The following is a 22269-nucleotide window of genomic DNA, read 5'->3' as shown; positions in this document are numbered from 1 at the left end:
CTTTCACCAGACTGACCCTGTCTATGGTATATGCAGGACATAAGTCTGGCTTGCTCTGCAGCCCTTCCAACCTATTTTTGCCGACCATTGTGTTTGTTGGTGAGTGCGTGTTTGTGCTTCCTTTCCTCAGATTGCCTGACTTCCCTGCAGTTTTTAACCTCTGTTGTCCTTTTCCCCACCCGTTGTCTATTTTGGGGAGAGAGGGGCTGCAAGTGTTGATTTATGGGTGGGGGAAGGATCCCTTTTTTGTTTCCAAGGCTGCGGCTTGGTCCCTGCTGAGGTAGGAGAAGCGGTGAATGCTTGCCGTCTCTCCTGCTGGAGCTCCTTATTCATCTTTTTGGCGAGAATACTATTTTGAGTAGCTAGGCACGATATTTTTTGGCAGGAAAGCCATCTCAGATGCCTTATTGGAACTGGTCATACTCCAAACACTGTGTAACAAGACTGAGAATATTGCTTTGTATAGGACTGATATGAATGCAATAAACGCATATGTTTCTGTGCAAGGAAGTTGAGCAGGGCCTTCTTCAGGTTTTTAAAAACAGGTTTTTAATTTAAATACAGCACTACCTTATTTTATTTATTCAACCAATTTATTAACTGCTTAGCATGAAAACCATCAGAGCAGTGTACAAGATGAAAATACAATAAAACACAAGCGCTAAAAACAAATATTTTCCAAACTCTAAAAACAATAAAGCCTTTTTTACAAATTCTTAAGAAAACCCTGCAATAAAACCATTACTGCAGATCTGCAGTGAATATTCCATAACTGGGTCAAACCTTGGAGAAAGACTTTTTAAACAAAAATGTCTTCAGTAGGCACCTAGATGACATGACACTAGGTGCCTGACTAGTTTTGTTGCAGCCCTAAAACCCCAGTTTCTAGTACAAGCTCAGGGCATCCCTGGGGCATGTGGTAGTCAGCAATGCCCCATGTGACAAGTGCAGTTGCTAGGCAGAGATACGTGGGAAGGCAGCCCCTTAGGTAATGTGGCCCCAAGTTGTTCAGGGCATTAAATGCTAAAAGCAAACTTCACCCAATAGCATATTGGCAGTTAGTGCAGCAAGCAGAACAGAGGAGTTACATAGCGTTGACAGGCTACCCTAGTCAACAACCTATCTGCTATGTTTTGTATCAGCTGCAGCTTCCGGGTTAAGCCAAAGGGAAGCTCCTCGTAGAGTGTATTGCAATGATCCATTCTTGAGGTTACCAGTGTTGAGACAACAGTGACCCAGCATCTTCTTCCAGAAATGGCTATAGCTGTCTTGGGGATAGGGTCTTGGGGATAAAAGGTCTTGGGGATAGGAATGCCACTTATACCTCAAGTGGCACTCCCAGGCTATGCACCTGTCCTTGTCTGTCAGTCAATTTTATTGCTTGAGCTACAGGCCATTGCAAATACAGAATAAAATTGAAGAATAAATTTACACCATAAAACTACTTAAGGCATGTATGCTGTACAAAGGCAAAAAGACTAATATACTTATAAAACTAACCTTAAGATGACACCACATTATTCAAAATCCATTAAAACTTAACTGCTGCAAAAGTTAAGAATCAGTAATAGAGCTAAAACAATTGATGATAGGAATATTAGATCAGAGCCGTCCCCATGACAATTTACTGCATTATCAGAAATAATTTTTTCTCAGATCTTTAGTGCTGCCAGGGCAAAAAGAGAGACCATATGGGTTACAAAATTATCTGTCAGACAGAAGATAGAAAATATTCTGTGAGACCTGATTAGAATGCAGACGGGATAAGACAAAATCCAAAAATTTAACTTGTAGCTCACAGTACAAAGGGCAAAACAACATACTGAGGCAGATCTTTAATCTTTGAAGCTCCACAGATAGAGGCATCTGTTCTTCAGAGGAAGTGCAACTCCATCCAGAACAGGTAACTGACCTATTGTCAGGACACAGGAACCACTTGTCCATAGGGCCTCTGTCTTGCCAGTGTTTAAGCTCAGTTTATTGGCCCTTGTCCAGCCCACCATTGCAGCCTGACATTGGACCAGAGCCTGCACAGCCACTCTTGATTCAGATGTCATGGAGAAATAGAGCTATTTGTCATCTGCATAGTGATGACACTTTGCTCCAAGCCCCTAATGACTATCCCCAATGGCTTCATATAGACATTAAAGAGCATTGGGGACCAAATAGTGCCATGACACAAATGCCAAGGGCCCAAAAAGTATTCTCCCAATGCCGCTTGTGGGAACCAATTGTGCAGGTAGGACCAGAATCACCATAAAACAGTGCCCCCAACACCCATCCCACAGAGCCAGTCCATGAGGATACCATTATAGGTGGTATCAAAAGCCGTGGAGAGAGTGAGCAAAAGAAACAAGGTTGCTCTCCTCTTGCCCCTGTCCTGTAGAGGTCAACCACTAGGGCGGCCAAGGTGGATTTGGACCCAAAACCACTGAAATATGTCTAGACAATTGGTTTCATCCAAGAATGCATGTAGCTGTTCCACCATGATCCTCTCGATCACCTTCCCAAGAAAAGGTGTATTGGGAACCAGTCGATAATTATTGTACACTAGTGGATCCAGGGTGGGTTGTTTTAGGAGTGGACAAACTATTGCCTCTTTTAGAGTGGCAGACACCATTGTGCATTCACTGCACCCTGAACCCATCCAGACATATGTGCTGCCAGCTAGATTTTATTAACCATGAAGGACTGGGATCAAGGAGGCATAACTATAAGCACCTTGCCAGTGGCCTCAGGCAAGTGGCCTCTCATCAGCTGAAACTGATCCCATAAAACCTGGGCAGATGTGACATTGTACACCTCACCTGGTTCTGCACCAATAATAGCATCACGATTACTATGAAGCCGAGCAACTTAACCCTCAAAGTTCTCAAACTCATCACAGTTGGCCTCTGAGGGGTCCAGGGAAACTTCCTCAGGGGCCAGTAACCTCCAAACAGCTCTGAAGAGCACTGCTGGATGGCTAGAAGATGCTAGGGAGGCAGTGAAGTAGGCCTTTCACCCCACATGGTAGGCACAGTTAAGTACTCTAACCAGTGTTTGGTCCCCTTTGGTGCAAGATTTCTGCCACTTGTGCTCTAGTCTTGCTCTGGGCAGTTTCAACACTTGCAAGTCCCTGGTGAACCAGGGAGTACCGAAGAGGACACTTGGGAGCGATTGTGCTGAAGACCTATTTCAAGCTTCAAATTTATTTCTGATTGATGTGTATATATACATATATAATAAAACAATAAGACAACACTAAATAAGAACATCCAGAATACATTACCATATCTCTATTCCAGAGCAAGACCAGGGCCTTAATGGATTGCTAGCTATCTCCAATAGAAAATTCCCTAGAGCAGTCAGGAATCCATCAGGTTCCATAAGTGTCCAAGGGCAGACCTCCCTGATTTGTCCCCCACCCTTGCAGGAATGAATTGCTTTAATAAACCCACATTTCAACAGGAAGTCATCTGTGTCATGAGGCCTGTGACAACTTTGGGCTCAGATCTGGGATTGCAGACTTTAGAGGGAGATGAGGAGGAATGCGAGGGGGAGGCTGGAACACTGGAACAGAGTCTGGTGGATGGGAGCCCTCCTCTCTGAACCCAGCTGGCTTTGATGGTGAGACAGGGTGTCCCGGATCTTCCCTTTCCTCCAGTAGGGGAGAGAATGTTGGCAGTCTGGGGTTAATTCTTAATGTGGCTAGCTTTATTGCTACATGATAGATTATGTATTTATTTATTGCATTTATATCCCACCTTTCCTCCAAGGAGCTCAAGGTGGTGTACATACTTCTCCCACTCTCCATTTTATCTTCACAACAACCCTATGAGATAGGTTAAGCTGAGAGACAGTGACTGGCTCAAAGTCTCTCGATACAGAACAGAATAAAAAAACTAGATACAGCACAGGGATTATGCTCTCAAAGTCTCAGCAGAAGCAGTCTTAGCAGCAGTAAAAGGAGTGGTACAAGCAATATATCAGCCACCTCTCGGGTAAAACCAATGGGACCCTTTGAAAGGCAAAGGATAATTTTGCCTCACTCAGACCTGTCAGTTACACTATCCTTTCCCTTCCATAGTCTGGGCTAAAATAAAATTCTGACTTTTATTACCAACCAGTGGTGATATTCTACTAATGCATCCTATCAGTGAAAGGATTTTCATTTTTGCTTTTTGCAATGGGATTTCCCCCCTCTTCTCTTCCCATGCCCTCTCCAAATCAGCTCAAGAGGTTTGAGAGAGCCCATGCAGGTATGCAGGCGGAGGTGAGGGCGAGAACAAGCAGAAATCTTTGCACTGACAGAATGTTCTTCTTAGCACTATGTTGGATTCCACCCCAGGTGTTTTGGCTTCTGTTTCACAGAAATCCCCCAAATGTCCAATCCATGACCTTTTACATCATCAGGCTGTGTTCACCTGAACAGTGAAAATAGACACAGTTTAGCATAATTTATCTCTGACCTTTAGATACAGGACTAAAACATAGAAAATACTTTACTCGTTTTGGACACCAAAATTTCTGGCGCTAACCACAGGACCTACCCCTGACCATGTCAAGAAGGCTTCCTGTCCTTACTTACAAATGTCAACTTTTGCTATAACATGTAGAAATTTACATCAAGCTACTTGACCAAAATGGATATTGGTATGCCAATATGACACTGATCCATATGGATTCGTTATGATTCCAACAGGCTTATCCGAAATTCCAAAAAAAATAAAATAAACCCCATTAAAAACACACAAAGGAGAGGGTCCCCAAATGTAAGTAACAAAAGACAAAGTTACAGGAACCCAGATGTAAATGAATGCTCTGAACGGCTCCATAGCAGCTTGATTGGAAGGAGTGTGGCCTGATAGCTAATGGCTTAAGGGCGTGGCCTGAGAACTGCTGAGGGCAACAAGTAGCAGCTGTATGTGCTGGGACTACAGACCAGTCAGCCTAACATCAATCCCTGGAAAAACTCTGGAGCAGATTATAAAGCAGTCACTCTGTAAGCACCTTGAAAACAATGCAGTGATTCCTGGGAGACAACATGGATTTATGAAGAACAAATCCTGCCAAACTAATCTTATCTCATTTTTTGATTGGGTAACTTCCCTTGTAGACTCTGGGAATGTCGTGGACATAATATATCTCGACTTCAGCAAAGCTTTCGACAAAGTGCCCCATGATTTTCTGATTGGCAGGGTAGCTAAATGTGGGCTGGATGGAACAACTATCAGGTGGATCCACAGTTGGTTCCAGAATCGTACTCAGAGTTCTTATCAATGGTTCCTTCTCAAACTGGATGGAAGTAACGAGTGGGGTACCACAAGGCTGAGTCCTGGGCCCAGTGCTCTTCAACATTTTTATTAATGCCTTGGATGAGGAGTTACAGAGCATGCTTATCAAATTTGCAGATAATACAAAAGGGGGGGGCATAGCTAATACCATGGAAGACAGAAACAAAAATCAAAGAGACCTTTATAGGCTGGAGTATTGGGCTGAAAACAACAAAATGAAATTTAACAGGGATAAATGCAAAGTTCTACACTTATGAAAAAGAAATCAAATGCACAGTTATAAGATGGGAGATACTTGGCTCAGCAATACCACATGCGAGAAGGATCTTGGAATTGTCATCAATCACAAGCTGAATATGAGCCAACAGTGTGACGTGGCTGCAAAAAAGGCAAATGCTATATTAGAATGCATTAACAGAAGTATAGTTTCCAAATCATGTGAAGTATTAGTTCCCCTCTATTCAGCACTGGTTAGGTCTCATCTTGAATACTGCGTCCAGTTCTGGTTTCCGCTCTTCAAGAAGGATGCAGACAAACCGGAACAGGGCAACAAGGATGATCACGGGACTGGAAACAAAGTCCTGTGAGGAGAGACTGAAAGAACTGGGCATGTTTAGCCTTGAGAAGAGAAGACTGAGGGTAGATATGATAGCACTCTTCGAGTACATGAAAAGTAGTCACACAGAGGAGGGCCAAGATTGTCCTAAAGTGCAGGACATGGAATAATGGGCTCAAGTTGCATGAAGCCAGATTTCGGCGGGACATCAGGAACTTCCTAACTGTTAAAGCAGTACAACAATGGAACCAATTACACACGGAGGTGGTGGGCTTTCCAAGACCAGAGGCATTGAAGAGGCAGCAGGACAGCTACCTGTTGGGCATGCTTTAATTTGGATTCCTGCACAGAGCGGGGGTTTGGACTTGATGGCCTTATAGGCCCCTTCCAACTCTACAATTCTATGATTCTGTGATTCTATGAATATCAAAAATAATCATAACAACATGAACAACTGTACTTATGAACGTGTAGATATGTGTGTGTGTGTGTGTGTATTGCCTTGAAGTCAATTCCGACTTATGGCGACCCCATGAATGGGGTTTTCATGAGGCTGAGAGGCAGTGAGTGGCCCAAGGTCACCCAGTGAGCTTCATGGCTATGTGGGGATTCAAATAGAATACAGAATTTAAAAATGCAAATGTAAATTCTCAAAGCCATAGCCACTATTTACAAACAAACAAATTCTCCAAACAATACAAAAGATGAATAATAGAATCATAGAGTTGGAAGGGGCCTGTAAGGCCATTGAGTCCAGTGCAGGAAAGCATGTTAAAGCTTACCCAACAAGTAGAAGAATTGACGACATCTCCAGGTTAGTCTCTTGTTCCATATGACTTCAGAATCTGAATGGAGAATCATTCTGTTCCATATAAAATAACACTTTTAGATTTGTTACTCTTTCAGTGAGAGGCTTTTTGGATACATGCATTGAACACTATATTCCCAACTGGATCAAATGACAAGATAGATCTCTCTGTATGATTTTACATTGTTGTATTTGACTCCTTAACGATAGTAGATGTCATGAAATGTTTTCTTTAAATAGTTCTCCGGTAGAGCAATTCATTTACTTGTATATAGGAGCCACTTGTGAGAATCACAGCCATTGTAGATATGGATTGGCAACTGATCCCCTATGTAAGACTTCAACCAAACTTTGTTTGGTCAGCAGTAGCGTATTGGTATACTCACTCCTTGCCCAGGACTCAAAATTTCTTCACTTCTGGATTGCAGGTTTGAATGTGAATTATTATAACATATTATATTACTTTCTAACATTTGCTAACCCTCCCCTCCCCCTCCTCTCCCTCGCCTACCTGCTCCCATCGCCCTCCTCTCCTCCCCATCCCTTGTGGTCAGTTTCACCTATCCTAAGCATGATTACAAAGGAGTAAATCCCACAGAACTCAATAAGCGTGGAAATGCTCAATCCATTCTCAGCAAACTTGCACAGGATCCCATTTCTTATCTCCCAGATTAAAAAGCAGAGAAATTCACTAATAGGCAAAAAAACCCTTGTGGTTTCAGAACGTACCTATAGCCAACAGATATTTCTATCAAACTTTAAAAAGCTGGGAAATTGGGCAGCTATAGTGAATGCACTAGGAGAGCAGGAGGCTGGACCTCCTCTCTGAGATATTGTACTAGCCTACAAATTTGTAAAAATACAAACACAATTTGAGTTGGACACCTCCCTGGCTTTTCCTCTAGGGAGATACAATTATATGCCAATAGGCTCTCATTCTGTGGGTCTTATACCAAGTCACTGCACAGACTGATATGCATATTTTCTGCTGTGACAGACAACACCCACCCACACCAAAAGTAACAACAATGCCTAACAGTCACATAGCAAAATATTTTCAACTGTTCTAGATAAAAGTTACTAATAAATGAGGGTGGCACCTTTGCCCTTGAAAGAGCTTGAATCCAACATCCAAAGGGATGACCTCTTATATGTTGTCTCTTAGGAGCTGTCTCTCCGGAGCTGTCTCTCCAAGGTGATGGCCTGTAATGCTGCAAAAGAACTGTATTTAAAACAATAAGAGCTTCTCCCCACCATTTAGGAGTCTTGTCCAGAGGTGTTCTGGCTCAAACACTCAGCACTCTGCTGCGTGTGCAGCTGGGATTCAGTCGGTCCAAAAGATAATAAACACAAGGCCAGTGGCAGCTGATGTTGTTTACTACTCCTATGCTCTATGTAACCCACTGCAAGCAGGAATGGTCTGTAAGTATGGTTATACTTCCATACAAAGCTATGCTGCTTTGCTACTATGGTGCACTGTTTTCATAAACATTCTGTAATTCGCAATACTTTCCTGGTTTTCAAAAACAAAATTCAGTTGAAATATCCAAAAGAAGGGCCTTGGTTGAACTGGAATAGTGCAGTTTGATTAGCTCTTTTCTATTATAAACTGGGTGTTCAGGCAGAACAATGGATATGTATGTTTTATTTTATTTTTTATTAAATAATAACAATTTAATAGGATGGCAAACAAGGGACAAAACAGTAAAAACATCTTAAAACATGTTAAAAACAAAATATCTTAAAAGACCTTAAACATCTTTTTAAAAAAACTTAAAACAAATCTTAAAAGTGGTTCTAGCATAGTCTCAGAGTGGGATAAGGTCTTTACTTGCAAGGCTTGTTGAAAGAGGATCTTCAGGAGGCACTGAAAAGGTAACAGAAATGGTGCCTGTCTAATATTTAACAGGGGGGAATTCCAAAGGGTTGGTGCCACAGCATTAAGGATCCGCTGTGTGTTGTGCCGAACAGACCTGATAAGATTTTATCTACAAGAGGCCCTCACATTCAGAGAGCAGTGATTGACTGGCTATATAAGGAGTAAGATGATCTTTCAGGTATCTTGGTCCCGAGCTTTATAGGGCTTTGTGCACCAAAACCAGCTCCTTAAACTTGTCCCAGTAGTGAACTAGCAGCCAGTGCAGTTCTTTCACAGTGGGATAACATGTTGGCGATATCCTGCCCCAGTGAGCATTCATGCCACTGCATTTTGACCAGCTGCAGCTTTCAGACCAACCTTAAGGGTAGCCCCGCATAGAATGCATTACAGTAATCCAGACTGGAGGTTACCAGTGCATGAACAACAGTGGTCAGGCTACTGAGAAACGGCTGCAGCTGTCTTACCAGCTGAAGCTGGCAAGATGCACTCCTAGCCGCTGAGGTTACCTGGGCCTCTAGCCACAAAGATGGATCCAGGAGTACCCCCAGACAATGAACCTGTGCTTTCAGAGCAGGCAATTGACCAATTATCTGGACTTGGACACCACCTTTTCACAGCATCTCCATCTTGCTCAGATTCAGAGTTACTTTATTGGTCATCATCCAGCTCATCTCTTAGTCCAGGCACTGTTCCAGGGCTTGTACGGCCTCTCCCAATTCAGATGTGTCAGAGATATAGAGCTTGGGTATCATCAGCGTACTGCTGACACCTCGCCCCAAATGATGGCCACTCCCAATGGCTTCATATAGATGTTTAAACAACATTGACAAGATGGAACCCTGCAACATCCCACAACACAACTGCCAGGGGGGTCAAAAGACAATCACCTGATTCTATTCTCTGAATCCGGACCTGGAGATACAGCAGTGCCTCCAAAACCCATCTCACCATGTTGGCTGAGAAGGATGCCATGGTCAACGTACAAGTAAGAAATCAGGGACATACTTCCCCTGTTCTTTTCATAGAATTGTAGAGTTGGAAGGGGCCTGTAAAGCCATCGAGTCCAAACCCCCGCTCAGTGCAGGAATCCAAATTAAAGCATGCCCACCAGGTAGCTGTCCAGCTGCCTCTTCAATGCCTCTTGTCTTGGAAAGCCCACCACCTTCCTGTGTAATTGGTTCCATTGTTGTACTGCTTTAACAGTTAGGAAGTTTTTCCTGATGTTCAGTCGAAATCTAGCTTCCTGCAGCTCGAGCCCATTATTTCTTGTCATGCATCTAGGGATCTGAGTGGGGACTTGAACCTGGGGCTCCCCAGTACTTTCAATTTAACTAATAACTTCTTCAGATTGGAACCCTGGGGTCTCCCTGCTTTTAATTAACAATATTATGATAATGTTATTTGTTATTTAATTTAATTTTTGTAAATTATATTGTTTTTATTATATTTTATATCTGTGTTTATTTTTCTTTGTAAGCCGCCTTGAGGGCCTTTGGCCGAAAGGTGGGGTATAAATAAAATGTAATAATAATAAATGTAATAATGCACTCTGGGACGATCGAGAAGAGATCCCGGCCCTCCTCTGTGTGGCAACCTTTCAAGTACTTGAACAGTGCTATCATATCTCCCCTCAGTCTTCGCTTCTCCAGGCTAAACATGCCCAGTTCTTTCAGTCTCTCCACATAGGACTTTGTTTCCAGTCCCCTGATCATCCTTGTTGCCCTCCTCTGTACCTGTTTCAGTTTGTCTGTATCCTTCTTAAAGTGTGTTGTCCAGAACTGGATGCAGTACTCAAAATGAGGCCTAACTAGTGCTGAATAGAGGGGAACCAATACTTCATGCAGTTTGGAAACTATACTTCTGTTAATGCAGCCTAAAATAGCATTTGCCTTTTTTGTAGCCACATCACACTGTTGGCTCATATTCAGCTTGTGATCAACAACAATCCCAAGATCCTTCTCGCCTGTAGTATTGATGAGCCAAATATCCTTCATCTTGTAACTGCATTTGGTTTCTTTTTCCTAGGTGTAGAACTTTGCTCTCTTGATAAAGGTCATCCATCAGGGTGATGGGAGACCAAGGCCAATTTAGTCCCAGATTGGAATGGGTCAAGATAATCACCCAAGAGTACTTGCAAATGTTGCATCACAGCCCTCTCGATCACCTTCCCTGATAAGGAGGTATTTGCAACTAGTTGTCACAAACCAGTGAGTCCAGGGTGGGCTTTTACAGGAGTGGTTAGATCACTGCCTCTTTCAGGGCAGCTGGGACTCTTACAAAGATGCGTTAACCACACCCTGGATCCACTTGGGAATACTCCATCGGCAAGCTTTAATAAGCGTAGAATGGCAAGTGTCGAGAGGACATGTTGCTGGCTGTATCGTCACAAACACCTTGTCCACATCATCAGGCCACATCAACGGAAACTGATCCCAAGGAGTTTCTGCAGATGTTGCACTGGACACCTGGGGACTACAGTATGTGGGAACTACAGTATTTGTGGATGGGGCATCAAGGGGAGGTGAGCAACCTTACCCTTGAAGTGCCTTGCAGACAATTCATAGTGGGCTTCTGAAGGGTCTAAAACTCCATTTCCTGAAGTTCAATTTAACAGACCCTGAACAATATGAAAAAGCTCCACTGGACAGCTACTTGAATATGCAATTGAGGCAGAGAAGTTCACCACCTTTGCTGCCCTCGCTGCCACACAGTAGGGATGGTTATGTTGTTTTACTTGTGCCTAGTCAGTGTCACAGCAAGTCTTTTGCCACTTGTGCTCTGGTTGTTGTCTGACCTGTTTTATTGCCCTTAGTTCACTGGTGTACTAAGGTGCAGGCCAGGCTTCACAATGCAACAAGAGGACATTGGTGTTGAGTGAATATATGTCCAACTCCTCTGAAGGTAAATCTTTACTGGCCTCAGTATGAACAATAATATTGTCTTGCCTTCCTCCTGGTTGTGCTGATGAAGCTGTTCAGATAAGTCCTGTTCAGAATATTCCCTCTGTGTGTTTCAATGACATTTGGAAGGGAGAGGGGGCTGCAGGTGTTGACCCTGCCCCACGTTCTCTGTCCCTGGATGTGTTGGGAGAAAGGCCTGATGGGGAAATCTGCACACTTTGGGATCAATTTGCATAGGTTCATCTGGGAACCCTGCACAACTGTGGTTGCTGATTGTGTGAAGGAGCTTATATACATTCAGCTGAATGTGTGTAAATTCTTCCTTCCACCCAACAAGTGAAGGCCTTGTACCGAGCCATTGGGGATGGGGATATAGGTATGGCCAGTGCATGCAGTCTGAAGAATGTATGGAGGTGGAAAGCGGAAAATGTAGAAGGTAATTTCTAGTCCCTTATGATTGCAATGTGCTATTCCTGACACAACCACAAATTCTTATGTGATTATGTTTTGGGTAGTACAGGAGAGACTTCTTAGCCAGATCATTTCATTTATTCTGCCTCTGTTTCAATGTAAGACAAACTGCTTCAGTGGAATATTACTGATAATGGTGCTGTTAGCCGCATGGTACTGTATCTTGCCACCTATTATACATTTATTCTTGCACATCCTTGCACATGTATGTCAAATATCTGTCTCGCTTCATGATAAACATTTGATTCCTGGGCAAAATGTTGAGCAAAGTCCTTGCATGTTTTTATGTTCTGTGTTGTATTTATACCAGTGCCATTCCATCCAACAGTATATTGCTTTTCTGACGGGTACAAGTATGACTTTTGACTTGTTGACACAAGGAGCATGTTTCTATCTGATGTGAAGAGGGATCTTGGGAGAATGGAGGACTCATGTTCCCAGATGCCTTTTTTAGGTCAATCTGTGGCCAACCTCATTACAATGAAAAATCTACCCATGAGATACTGTCTTTCTCTTTTCAAAGCTCAACAGTTTTGCTCTCGACCTTGGTCTTGTTACATTTTCTGGAACCTTTAAACAGCTTCAAGAAGGGCTTTTTCTGATCTGGGAATGAGACTGATTGCTGTGCTTATTATTTTATACACAAATATTTTGTGTAGCTTTGCCCAGTGAAGTCCCTGTTAAGAATTCTGTTAAGAATGTCATGCTGGATACAGCTGGCATCACTGCATTTGTGATATTAACAACTTCACATTACTTTTTTTGAAAGAGGTCTCCGTGTTCTTGAACAGTGATAGGAAACCTCTGGCCTGCAGGCCTAGTTAGGTCTTCAGGGCTCCTAATCTGGCCTGTGAAGCTGTTATTCCCAAACCATGCCCACCTTCCCCAAACCTGACATCATATGCAAAGGAACAATCTGGAGTTTCAGGTGTGCTATCAGTGGTTCCATGGCAAGCAGGACTCTCTTCTAAGGTACTGAAAGCAAGCTTTTAAAACTTTTCCATTTATAGAATGGTTTGAATCTAAACTACATCTGTAAATGAACATTTTTCCTTTGCAAACTGGCTTTGAAGAAAACCAATCTGCAGAGAAAAAATGTCTGTCTGCAAGGTATGGTTTGTATATAAACCGTGTCTGCAAATGGACAAACGGGGGTTTGTGAGCCCCTTTGAATTTGTCACTGGCTATCATTATAACATCAGACGGGTGGCCCTTCAGGATGGGTGGCCTGCAGGAGGTGGGGGAGGTCAGGATGTGGCCTGCTGGCCTGTTCTAGAACAGCCTTCACAAATCTGGTATCCTGTAGATGTTTTGGACTACAAACTCCTATAATTCCTCATCATGCTAGTGAGTTTGATATAAGCTGTAGTCCAAAGCATTCAGGTTGGGGAATGCTATTCTAGAATTATTTATTTCATCTTTCAAACACTGAACATTCAATAATATTTGGACCCTGAGAGTTCATGATGCTTTCTGTGTGTAGGTCTGTCTTTGAACTGGCCTGTTCAAATTCATTAACGAATCTGGAGAGCTCTAGTGCTATGAGGAGCTATGAGGACAAATCAATCAAAGGGTAGCTTTTGTTTGGTAATGCCACTTAATACTCACAACACTTTCATTCTTCTGCTTTCATGCTTTATTCTATAATCAGGACCAAGGAAGCAGAAAGGAATATATTTGTTCCAATTATGTACCCCTATGTACTACGCACATAACTCAAGTCTTCTGAGCGTTTTACAAACTTATTAAAATACATGAGGGGCTCTGCCCCTGGCTCGCTCCACTCCCAACCCTCACCAACCCCCTAGGCAACCTCACTCCCCTCACCAACCCGCTTGCCTTGCCTGTTCCTCTGCTGCCGTTGCCCCACACCACCCTGGACAAATACCAGTGCTGCGCACTGCACCTGGACTACACACTGAACTCGCATCCATCCACCCAGACTGTCGCTGCTACTCCGTACCTGCCTCCCCTGGAGAAACTCTGCTACTGTGTAGGCTGCACACCACCTGCTGTGCCTGCCCAGGCTGCCGCTGGCACATGTAGGCTACCTGCCTGAGCTGCTGCCATTGCCGCTGCCTTGCCTGCTTGCTGAGGTGGGTGGTGCAAGTGGCGTGCAGGGGGTGCGGAGTGTTCATGTGGCAATTCGCAGCAGCACCTATCTGTGGCACTGTGAATTGCTTATATTTTTATGTATATAGACAAATTACAATCCAAAATGTAAAACAATAAAATAAAAGCAATTATAAGCAATACAGATCTGTGCTCACACAATGTGAAAGCCATACTTGTTTTGTGGTCTTTGCAGTGCACCTCAAAGTTACCTTTCGAAAAAGTATTGGATGGAGAAGCCCTAAATTCACGCACTATAAAACTGCTGATATCATAATACCGTTGTATAAATCTATGGTGCAGCCGCATTTGGAACACCATGTGCAGTTCTGGTTGCCTCACCTCAAAAAAGTTTCACTAATAGGCAAAAAACCTTGCGTTTTAAGAACGTACCTATACCCAATAGATATTTCTATCAAACTTTAAAAAGCAGGGAATTGGGCAGCTATGATGAATGCGCTAGGGGAGCGGGAGACCTGACCTCCTCTCTGAGATATTGTACTGCCCTACAAATTTGTAAAAATGCAAACACAATTTGGGTTTCACAGTCCAATCTACTTGCTGTGTAGCTTGGAAGAATTTGGTAACATGTGCCCCTGAGCATATGGTGACTGGTGGCAATACCTGCCATCTCCAAAGATGGAAAATTACATTTTTGTATGTTTGTTGGTGTTCTTCTTACTTTGCTTCTTTTCTGTGTTATTAATGCTTCTACAGAGAATATAACCTAGAAAATTATAATTCTCTCATTATTCATCCTCGAAATCTGTGTCAAATTTATTTTTATTAATTTCAAAGCCTTTTTATTGGTCAGTGCCATATGGTGGTGAAGACAGCCTTTTGTTTTTCAAAGAGAGGTTATGCTCCATTTCTATTTTGGGCGCATTAACAGTTGAATCTGAAACTGCAGTTTGATGTAAAATCAGACTGATTACAATATGTTGCTACTTCAGCAATGACTCTAGCTGTTGGAAGGAACAAACTTGGCCTGCCGAAGATGCATGTTTTCAGCCTGCTAAAACTTAAACTATTCCATTTAAGGAAAGGTGGGCATGGTCAATTAAAAACATAGAGCACATCTAGAATTTTGCTACAATATATTTCATCTCCCACTGTTTTATCTTGTGCAAACTGAGACACTTCTCATGTCCACTGGAAACTATTCTGGAGAACAGTCGGTGCCGTTATTCCACAATTGTTTTTGGAGCTTTTTTTTTTAGTGTTGCTGTACTTCACATATTCACAGAAATAGATGCATACGTAAATGATTTACTATAGAAAACTTCACTAAAATTGCAAAGTAAATCAAACATATTTAAAATGACTATCTGAACTATATCAACAATCTTAATATTGTTGCTTCCTCCCTGCTAAAACAAGATCAGCACAGCACATGTCTCGTTTCTGTTATTTGGGCTGATTGCTGGTGTTGCCACCGCTCACCATATGCTCAGAGGCACATCTTACCCAATTCTTCCAAGCTACACAGCAAGTGGATTGGACTGTAGAAGACTAACCCAAATTGTGTTTGCATTTTGACAAATTTGTAGGGCAGTACAATATCTCAGAGAGGAGTTCAGGTCTCCCGCTCCCCTGGTGCATTCACTAGAGCTGCCCAATTTCCCTGCTTTTTAAAGTTTGATAGAAATACCTATTGGCTATAGGTACATTCTTAAACCACAAGATTTTTTGCCTATTAGTGAATTTCTCTGCACTTTAATTCGGGAGGTAAAAAATGGGATCCTGTTCAAGTTTGCTGAGAATGGATTGATCATTTCCATGCTTATTGAGTTCATTGGGATTTACTCCTTTGTAATCATGCTTAGGATAGATGAAACTGACCACAGGGGATGGGGAGGAGAGGAGGGGAGCAAGCAGGAGGGGGAGGAGGAGGGTTTGATCATTTGCATGTTTATTGAGTTCAATGGGATTTACTCCCCTGCAGTCATGCTTAGGATAGGTGAAATGGAGCATGGGGGAATGGAGAGGGGAGGAGGAGGAAGGACAGGGGTAGATGAGGAGTAGGGAGGGGAGGAAGGGCAGAAGGGAGGAGAGAGAGGGGAGCAGGCAGGAGGGGGAAGGGAGGAGGAAGGCAGGTTTGGTCATTTGCATGCTGATTGAGTTCAATGCAATCATGCTTAGCATATGTAAAACTGACCATGGGGGGGAGTGAGAGGGAGGGAGGGCTGGAGTGGGCAGGGAAGGAAGAAAGAGGAGGAAGGTAGAGGGGAATGAGGGGAAAGGCAGGTCTGATCATTTGCATGCTTATTGAGTTCAATGGGATTTGCTCTTGTGCAATCATAGGATAGGTAAAACTTACTATGGGGAAGGCGGAGGAGGAGGAGAATAGGAAAGGGGAATGGAAAGAGGGAGGGAGAAGAAGGATTGGAAGGGGAGTGGAAGTGGGAGGGGCAAAGGAAGGGGAGGGAAGGAGCAAAAGAGAGGTGATGGGTGAGAGGAGGAGGGGTGGGCAGGTTTGATCATTTGCATGCTTATTGAGTTCAGTGGGATTTACTCCTGTGCAATCATGCTTAGGATAGGTGAAAGTGACCAGGGGGAGGGCAGGCACTGGGTAGATGGGAAGTTCCTTTCCTTTCCTAAAGGAAAATGTAGTGAACAGTATCATTGTTTTTCAGTGTTTCCCTCACCTTTTTATTCTACAGCAGGCACTTGCAGCCTCCCACCCAAATTTAAACTAAAGTTGTCTGTAGCCACATCCACACCAGACTGTTATTTCACTTTAGACAGTTATGCCTTCCCCCAAAGAATCCTGTAAAGTGTAGTCAGTGAAGGGTTCTGAGAGTTGCTAGGAGATGCCCTGTTCTTTTCACAGAAATTCAGTCAGAGCGGCTGACTGTTAAACCACTCTGGCCACCGGAGCTCTGTCAGGGAAATAGGAGTCTCCTCTCAGCACCCTTCACAAACTATACTTCCCAGGATTCTTTGGGGGAAGCCATGACTGTCAAAAGTGAAATAAAGGTCTGGTGTGAAACACTATGGAATTTTTTAAAAGAAATGGGGGTGCCACAGCATCTGATTGTCCTGATGCACAACCTGTACTCTGGACAAGAGGCTACTGTAAGGACAGAATATGGAGAAACCGATTGGTTCCCATTCGGAAAGGGTGTGAGACAGGGGTGTATTTTATCACCCTATTTTTTTAATCTACATGCAGAACAGATGACATGGATAGCGTGATTGGACCAAGGTGGAGGTGTGAAAACTGGAGGGAGAAATATCAATAATTTAAGATATGCAGACGATGCCATACTCTTAGCAGAAACCAGTAATGATCTGAAACGAATGCTGATGAAAATTAAAGAGGAAAATACTAAAGCAGGACTACAGCTGAACATCAAGAAGACTAAAGTAATGACAATAGAAGATTTATGTAACTTTAAAGTTGACACTGGTCAAGAATTATTTTGGCACAGTCATTAACTAAAATGGAGACTATAGTCAAGAAACCAGAGGAAGGCTAGGAGTGGGGAGGGCAGCTATGAGAGAACTAGAAAAGGTCCTCACGTGCAAAGATGTATCGCTGAACACTAAAGTCAGGATCATTCAGACCAAGGTATGGATGTGGAAGTTGGACAGTGAAAAAAGTGGATAAGAGAAAAATCCACTCATGTGAAATGTGGTGTTGGAGGAGAGCTTTGTGCATAACATGGACTGCGAAAAAGACAAATAATTGGATGTTAGAACAAATTAAACCAGAACTGTCACTAGAAGCTAAAATGATGAAACTGAGGTTATCGTACTTTGGATACATAATGAGAAGACGTGATTCATTAGAAAAAGACAATAATGCTGAGGAAAAACAGAAGGGAGTAGAAAAAGAGGAAGGCCAAAGAAGAGATGAATTGATTCTATAAAGGATGCCACAGACCTGAACTCACAAGATCTGAACAGGGTGGTTTATAACAGATGCTATAAGATGTGGCTGATTAACAGGGTCACCATAAGTCAAAAAAGATGTTTGGGCACATAACAGTGTGGGTGTGGCCCCCTGACTAGCCAAGCCCAGCAGCTGTGTGTCTTGCTTTTAGAACACTGACAGTTGGTTCTTAGTGAGAATGCCCGGGCCTATAATTGACTTTAATGCAAAACTTCTTAAATTAATTAAAAATCAGCTAGGTATTTTTTTACTTTTAAACTCAGAAGGTGAAGCTCAGAGTATGGGGCAAGGTCAGTAATAGAATTACAGGTACTCTGGGAACATGACTGGTTTTTAATTAATTTCAACAAATTATGAGAACCTTGACAGAAAAAAGTCCAATGGGGTCTGCTTTCCCCCTCTCTTTTTACACTTTCAACTCTATTCTCTCTGAGTCTTTTGTGTATCGTCATTAAAATTTAGAGGGGGTTTAAGCAAGCATTTCTGAGTTCAGGACTATATGTTTTGTAAGGTTTTCTTTTGAAGTGAGCTTATGGGAAGCATCTGAATGGCATGGGGGTATTTTCAATTTAACATTGCGGAGTGCGAAAAATCCATGCTGGCTATAATATACAGCCACTCTTGTGGCTGTATAATTCCACAATGTAATGTATCAGTTCAGGTTGATAGCCTGGTCTCTAGGTTTGGCATTTGCAAGTGGAAGATGGGGCTGTGAGGTGAGAAAATAAGCTGGGAAGGTGTTAGTGATAGGAAGGACGAGGCTCTGCCTTCAAATTAATCAGTTTTTAAATTTGCACTTAAGCTACTGGTTGTTTACTTTAATTGAAAGTAAACTAGTTCTTTCAGCTTTCATTATTGTCATATACCTGAAAAGAGTAGCAAATACCCTTGAGAGAGATTCAAAATATGTTGTGAAAAGTGAACATCTTTTTTATGCATTTCAAACAAAGTTAATTTCATGTAGCCAAACTTTCTTGTTTTCAGGAAGAAATCTAAATTAAAAATCATCATGTTTCACATTCTCATTGGAGTATGATTATGTTAGATGAAAACTAAAAAAAAACTCCAGAGGTGCCCCTGCCACCATCCTGAGTGATGGCAGGCGTGCAATGTGCGAGGCGTGCACACTGACACCAGAGGTCATATATGAACCCTGTGATGCCTGGATTGTGAGGGGGTGTAGGGGTCAACAGCAGTGTGGGCCCAGGCAGGTGTGTGCACACTGATGCACTAATGCAACAGGAAGGTGAGGCAGGTGGGTTTATGTAAGTCTGCACTGTATGTATCAGAGGGTGTCTGGGAGCTTCTGCTCCATGGGCACAACCTTCCCCTCCTAAGGAGGGGTCCCTTAGGGGCCTTTGGCCCGGGCCCAGCCTGGCTGCGTGTTGGAGTTGGGCCTGGGTGGTCAGATGCACCCCAAGAAAGCCATAAAAATAAAACTTGAGGAGTGGTATTAAGCCTGGTGCCACTTATAGGTAGCAAACCACACCTTTACTGAGAACCTGACTTTTTCACTAAAATAATACCATTGCAAGGAAATAATTGGTGTGAATAATATTCTACAATGTAAAGTATAAAAATGGAGTGTGCAGTCAAATAGACCCCAATGACTTTTTAGAAACAGTTTTTGAAACAAGAAACACATTGTGCTATTAACAGACATGTAACATAATCAGGTGAGTGCAGTAATCATGATTTGTGAATTACCTTTAACCACTATAAATTTTACAGAACTTGACAATCATTGCACATGCTACACAAGCAGCCACCGCACAATTACCACATTTCACAACTGCATGAATTGGACAGGCAAAATGTAATTTTGTTGCAAGTTTCATATAGTTTTTGCAATTTTCTGCCATTACTTTGACCCCAGAGATGATGCCTGCACTTTTTCTTGGTGTCAGCAGTGGTAGGCTGTACCATTTTTCAGTTTACATTTCTTGATGTTGCAGGCAAGCTGGCTATGTTTATAGATTCAACCCAAGGTATGATTAACTTAAGTTGCAAACCTACTTGAAAGATATGTTCACTCCATCATGGACTGTTCAGTTGCGAAACAGCATTGAAATTTAAGCAGGCAGTATCTCCTATGTTTCTGGGAAAACCCACTATCACGGTTTGCTGATGAGTAACAAACACAATAAAAGAATAAGTTGTAAAAAAGGGTGTAAGGTGCAACCTTATACTGAGATGAGGGTCAATGGTGCATCTAGAACAGTATTGTATATATCAGTTGTCCTCAGTCTTTCCAGACCCAAGACCCACCAGCCCCCAATGTGCAACATGCAACCCATGTGGGGGTTTTTTTGGCCTTTTTTCTATTGCTTTCCCCAATCTCTCCTGTTGAAATATCTTGAAGAAAAAAAGGTGGTGGTGTCACTAGTTTGACCCACTTGTGGTCCTGAGCCACCAGTTGGGGAATAGTGGTCTATCCAATTAATAAGCTCTCCATAATCTTAGGCAGAGTCCTTCCCCCAACACTGCTATATATATATATATATAATAGATGCTTTTATTTTCCTTCAGGTATCTTTCACTTTGAATGAAGATCTTGCAAACATTGATGATATTGGTGGGAAGCCAACTTCCATCAGTGCTCCCAGAGAACATCCTTTTCTCTTACAGAGTGTGGGAGGACAGACATTAACTGTTTTTACAGAGAGTTCCTTGGGTAAGTTGGAGGACAAGTGGTTGACAAGTCTTGCAAAACAAAAGATGTTGAACACCCAAAGTTTCTCAGATACTCTCTTGGTTTAGACTTTGCTGTGTAGCCTGAGCACTGAGTATGAACAAAAATTGACAACTGCTAGAAATCTTTTAATGTTTTTTGTAAACTGCTTAAGAGGTCTTTACATTCAAGTTTACATAAAGGAATAAATAAATTGGGGATGGTCAAGTTCATCATCCTTGGCAGCAAGAGCAAAAGTTGCTCAGGGACTAGACTCCACCAGTTATTTCCCTCATGTTCTTCCTTACCTCCGGTACACTCCATATTGGTCACTTACTTCTAGATTACTCCAGTGTGTTATATGTGGGGCTTCCTTTGGAAAACTGTGTGGAAACTTCAGTTGGCATAGAATATGGTAGTTAGATTATTAAAAGGGACCAGATGCTTTGACCTTATTATGCTGATTCTTGCTAGCCTCGATTGACTTTGATTAATTTCTGGGCTCAGCTGCTTTTAATCTGCAGTTTGGGAGCTCAGTACCTAATGGATGGCCTCTTCTTAAATGTGTCTACCTGGTCCTTAAGATCATCTTCTGAAGTACAGAGGGTAGCAAATTGAGAGGGCTTTTTCAGCAGTGGTCTCCTGCTTGTGGAATACCCATTCTAAAGAGATTCACCTGGATATCTTAAAGTTGGATATCTTTTTGGTTACAGGTGAAGACTCTTCTCCCAGGCCTTCTGAACCTTTAAAAACTTCTTAACATCCAATCTTGTTGACCCCCCCCCTTATTAACTTGATGGTGATGGTTTATTCTGCTTAGGGTTTGGCTTTTGTGATTTGGGATGATTATGATGATGAATTCATTTAGATACTGCTTATATGCCAAAATGGCTTCTAAGCGGTATACAACTATAAAATCAATTATAAAAGACATGCATAATTAAAATATATAATTATCATTCAATCAGAACATTAAAACATCCTTTATTATAATATATAGTGAAACAGACCAGTTAAAAAGCATGACAAAACAGTTTTTTAAAATGCTAAAACAACCAGTAATTCCAAGTGCAGGGGAATGCTTGCCTAAACAGATGTATCTTTAGGAGCTGGCAGAATGCCAGTATTGATGGAGCCTCCTGTATTTCAGCATTCCACAACAATGGTGCCACCAGTGAAAAAGCCCGCCTCCATGTTACCACAAGCCAATAATAATGAGGCAGCGGCAAAACTAACAGAGTTCCGCTTACTGAACATAATGCCCTTATTGGGCAATGGAAAGGAAAATGGTTTTTGAGGTAACCGGATCTAGAGTTATTTAGGGCCTTGCATGTTAGCAGAATCTTAAAACTGGTTTGGTGGCTAATATGCACTTAGTGCAAATACCTCAGCACTGGTGTGATATGTGCCTGATAAGGAGCACCACTCATAACCCAGGCTGTTACATGCTGCACAAGCTGTAGGTTCCAGACCAGCTGCAAGGGAAGCCCCAGATAGAGGCATTACAATAGTCCAGATGTGAGGTTACCAATGCATGTGTCATATTTATTTATTTATTTATTATTTGATTTATATCCCGCCCTTCCTCCCTGCAGGAGCCCAGGGTGACAAACAAAAGCACTAAAAACACTTTAAAACTTCATAAAAACAGATTTCAAAATACATTAAGACAAAACATCTTTAAAAACATTTTTTTAA

The 22269-nt window shown here is 42.3% G+C and overlaps 1 protein-coding gene across 1 annotated transcript in view; it reads left to right on the top strand.

The window, feature by feature from the left end:
• Positions 1–22269, top strand: part of GTF2F2 (general transcription factor IIF subunit 2) — a 185215-nt gene that overhangs the window by 15488 nt on the left and 147458 nt on the right. Inside the window, exon 4 of the mRNA XM_061629861.1 lies at positions 20430–20574. Coding sequence (XP_061485845.1) covers positions 20430–20574 — 145 coding nt within the window. The remainder of the gene's footprint in view (positions 1–20429; positions 20575–22269) is intronic.

Source organism: Rhineura floridana, chromosome 5 (genome assembly GCF_030035675.1).
Source record: "Rhineura floridana isolate rRhiFlo1 chromosome 5, rRhiFlo1.hap2, whole genome shotgun sequence".
Classification (NCBI taxonomy): domain Eukaryota; kingdom Metazoa; phylum Chordata; class Lepidosauria; order Squamata; family Rhineuridae; genus Rhineura; species Rhineura floridana.
The sequence above is the reverse complement of the archived record's forward strand: the minus strand, read 5'-3'. Positions and strand labels throughout refer to the sequence as shown.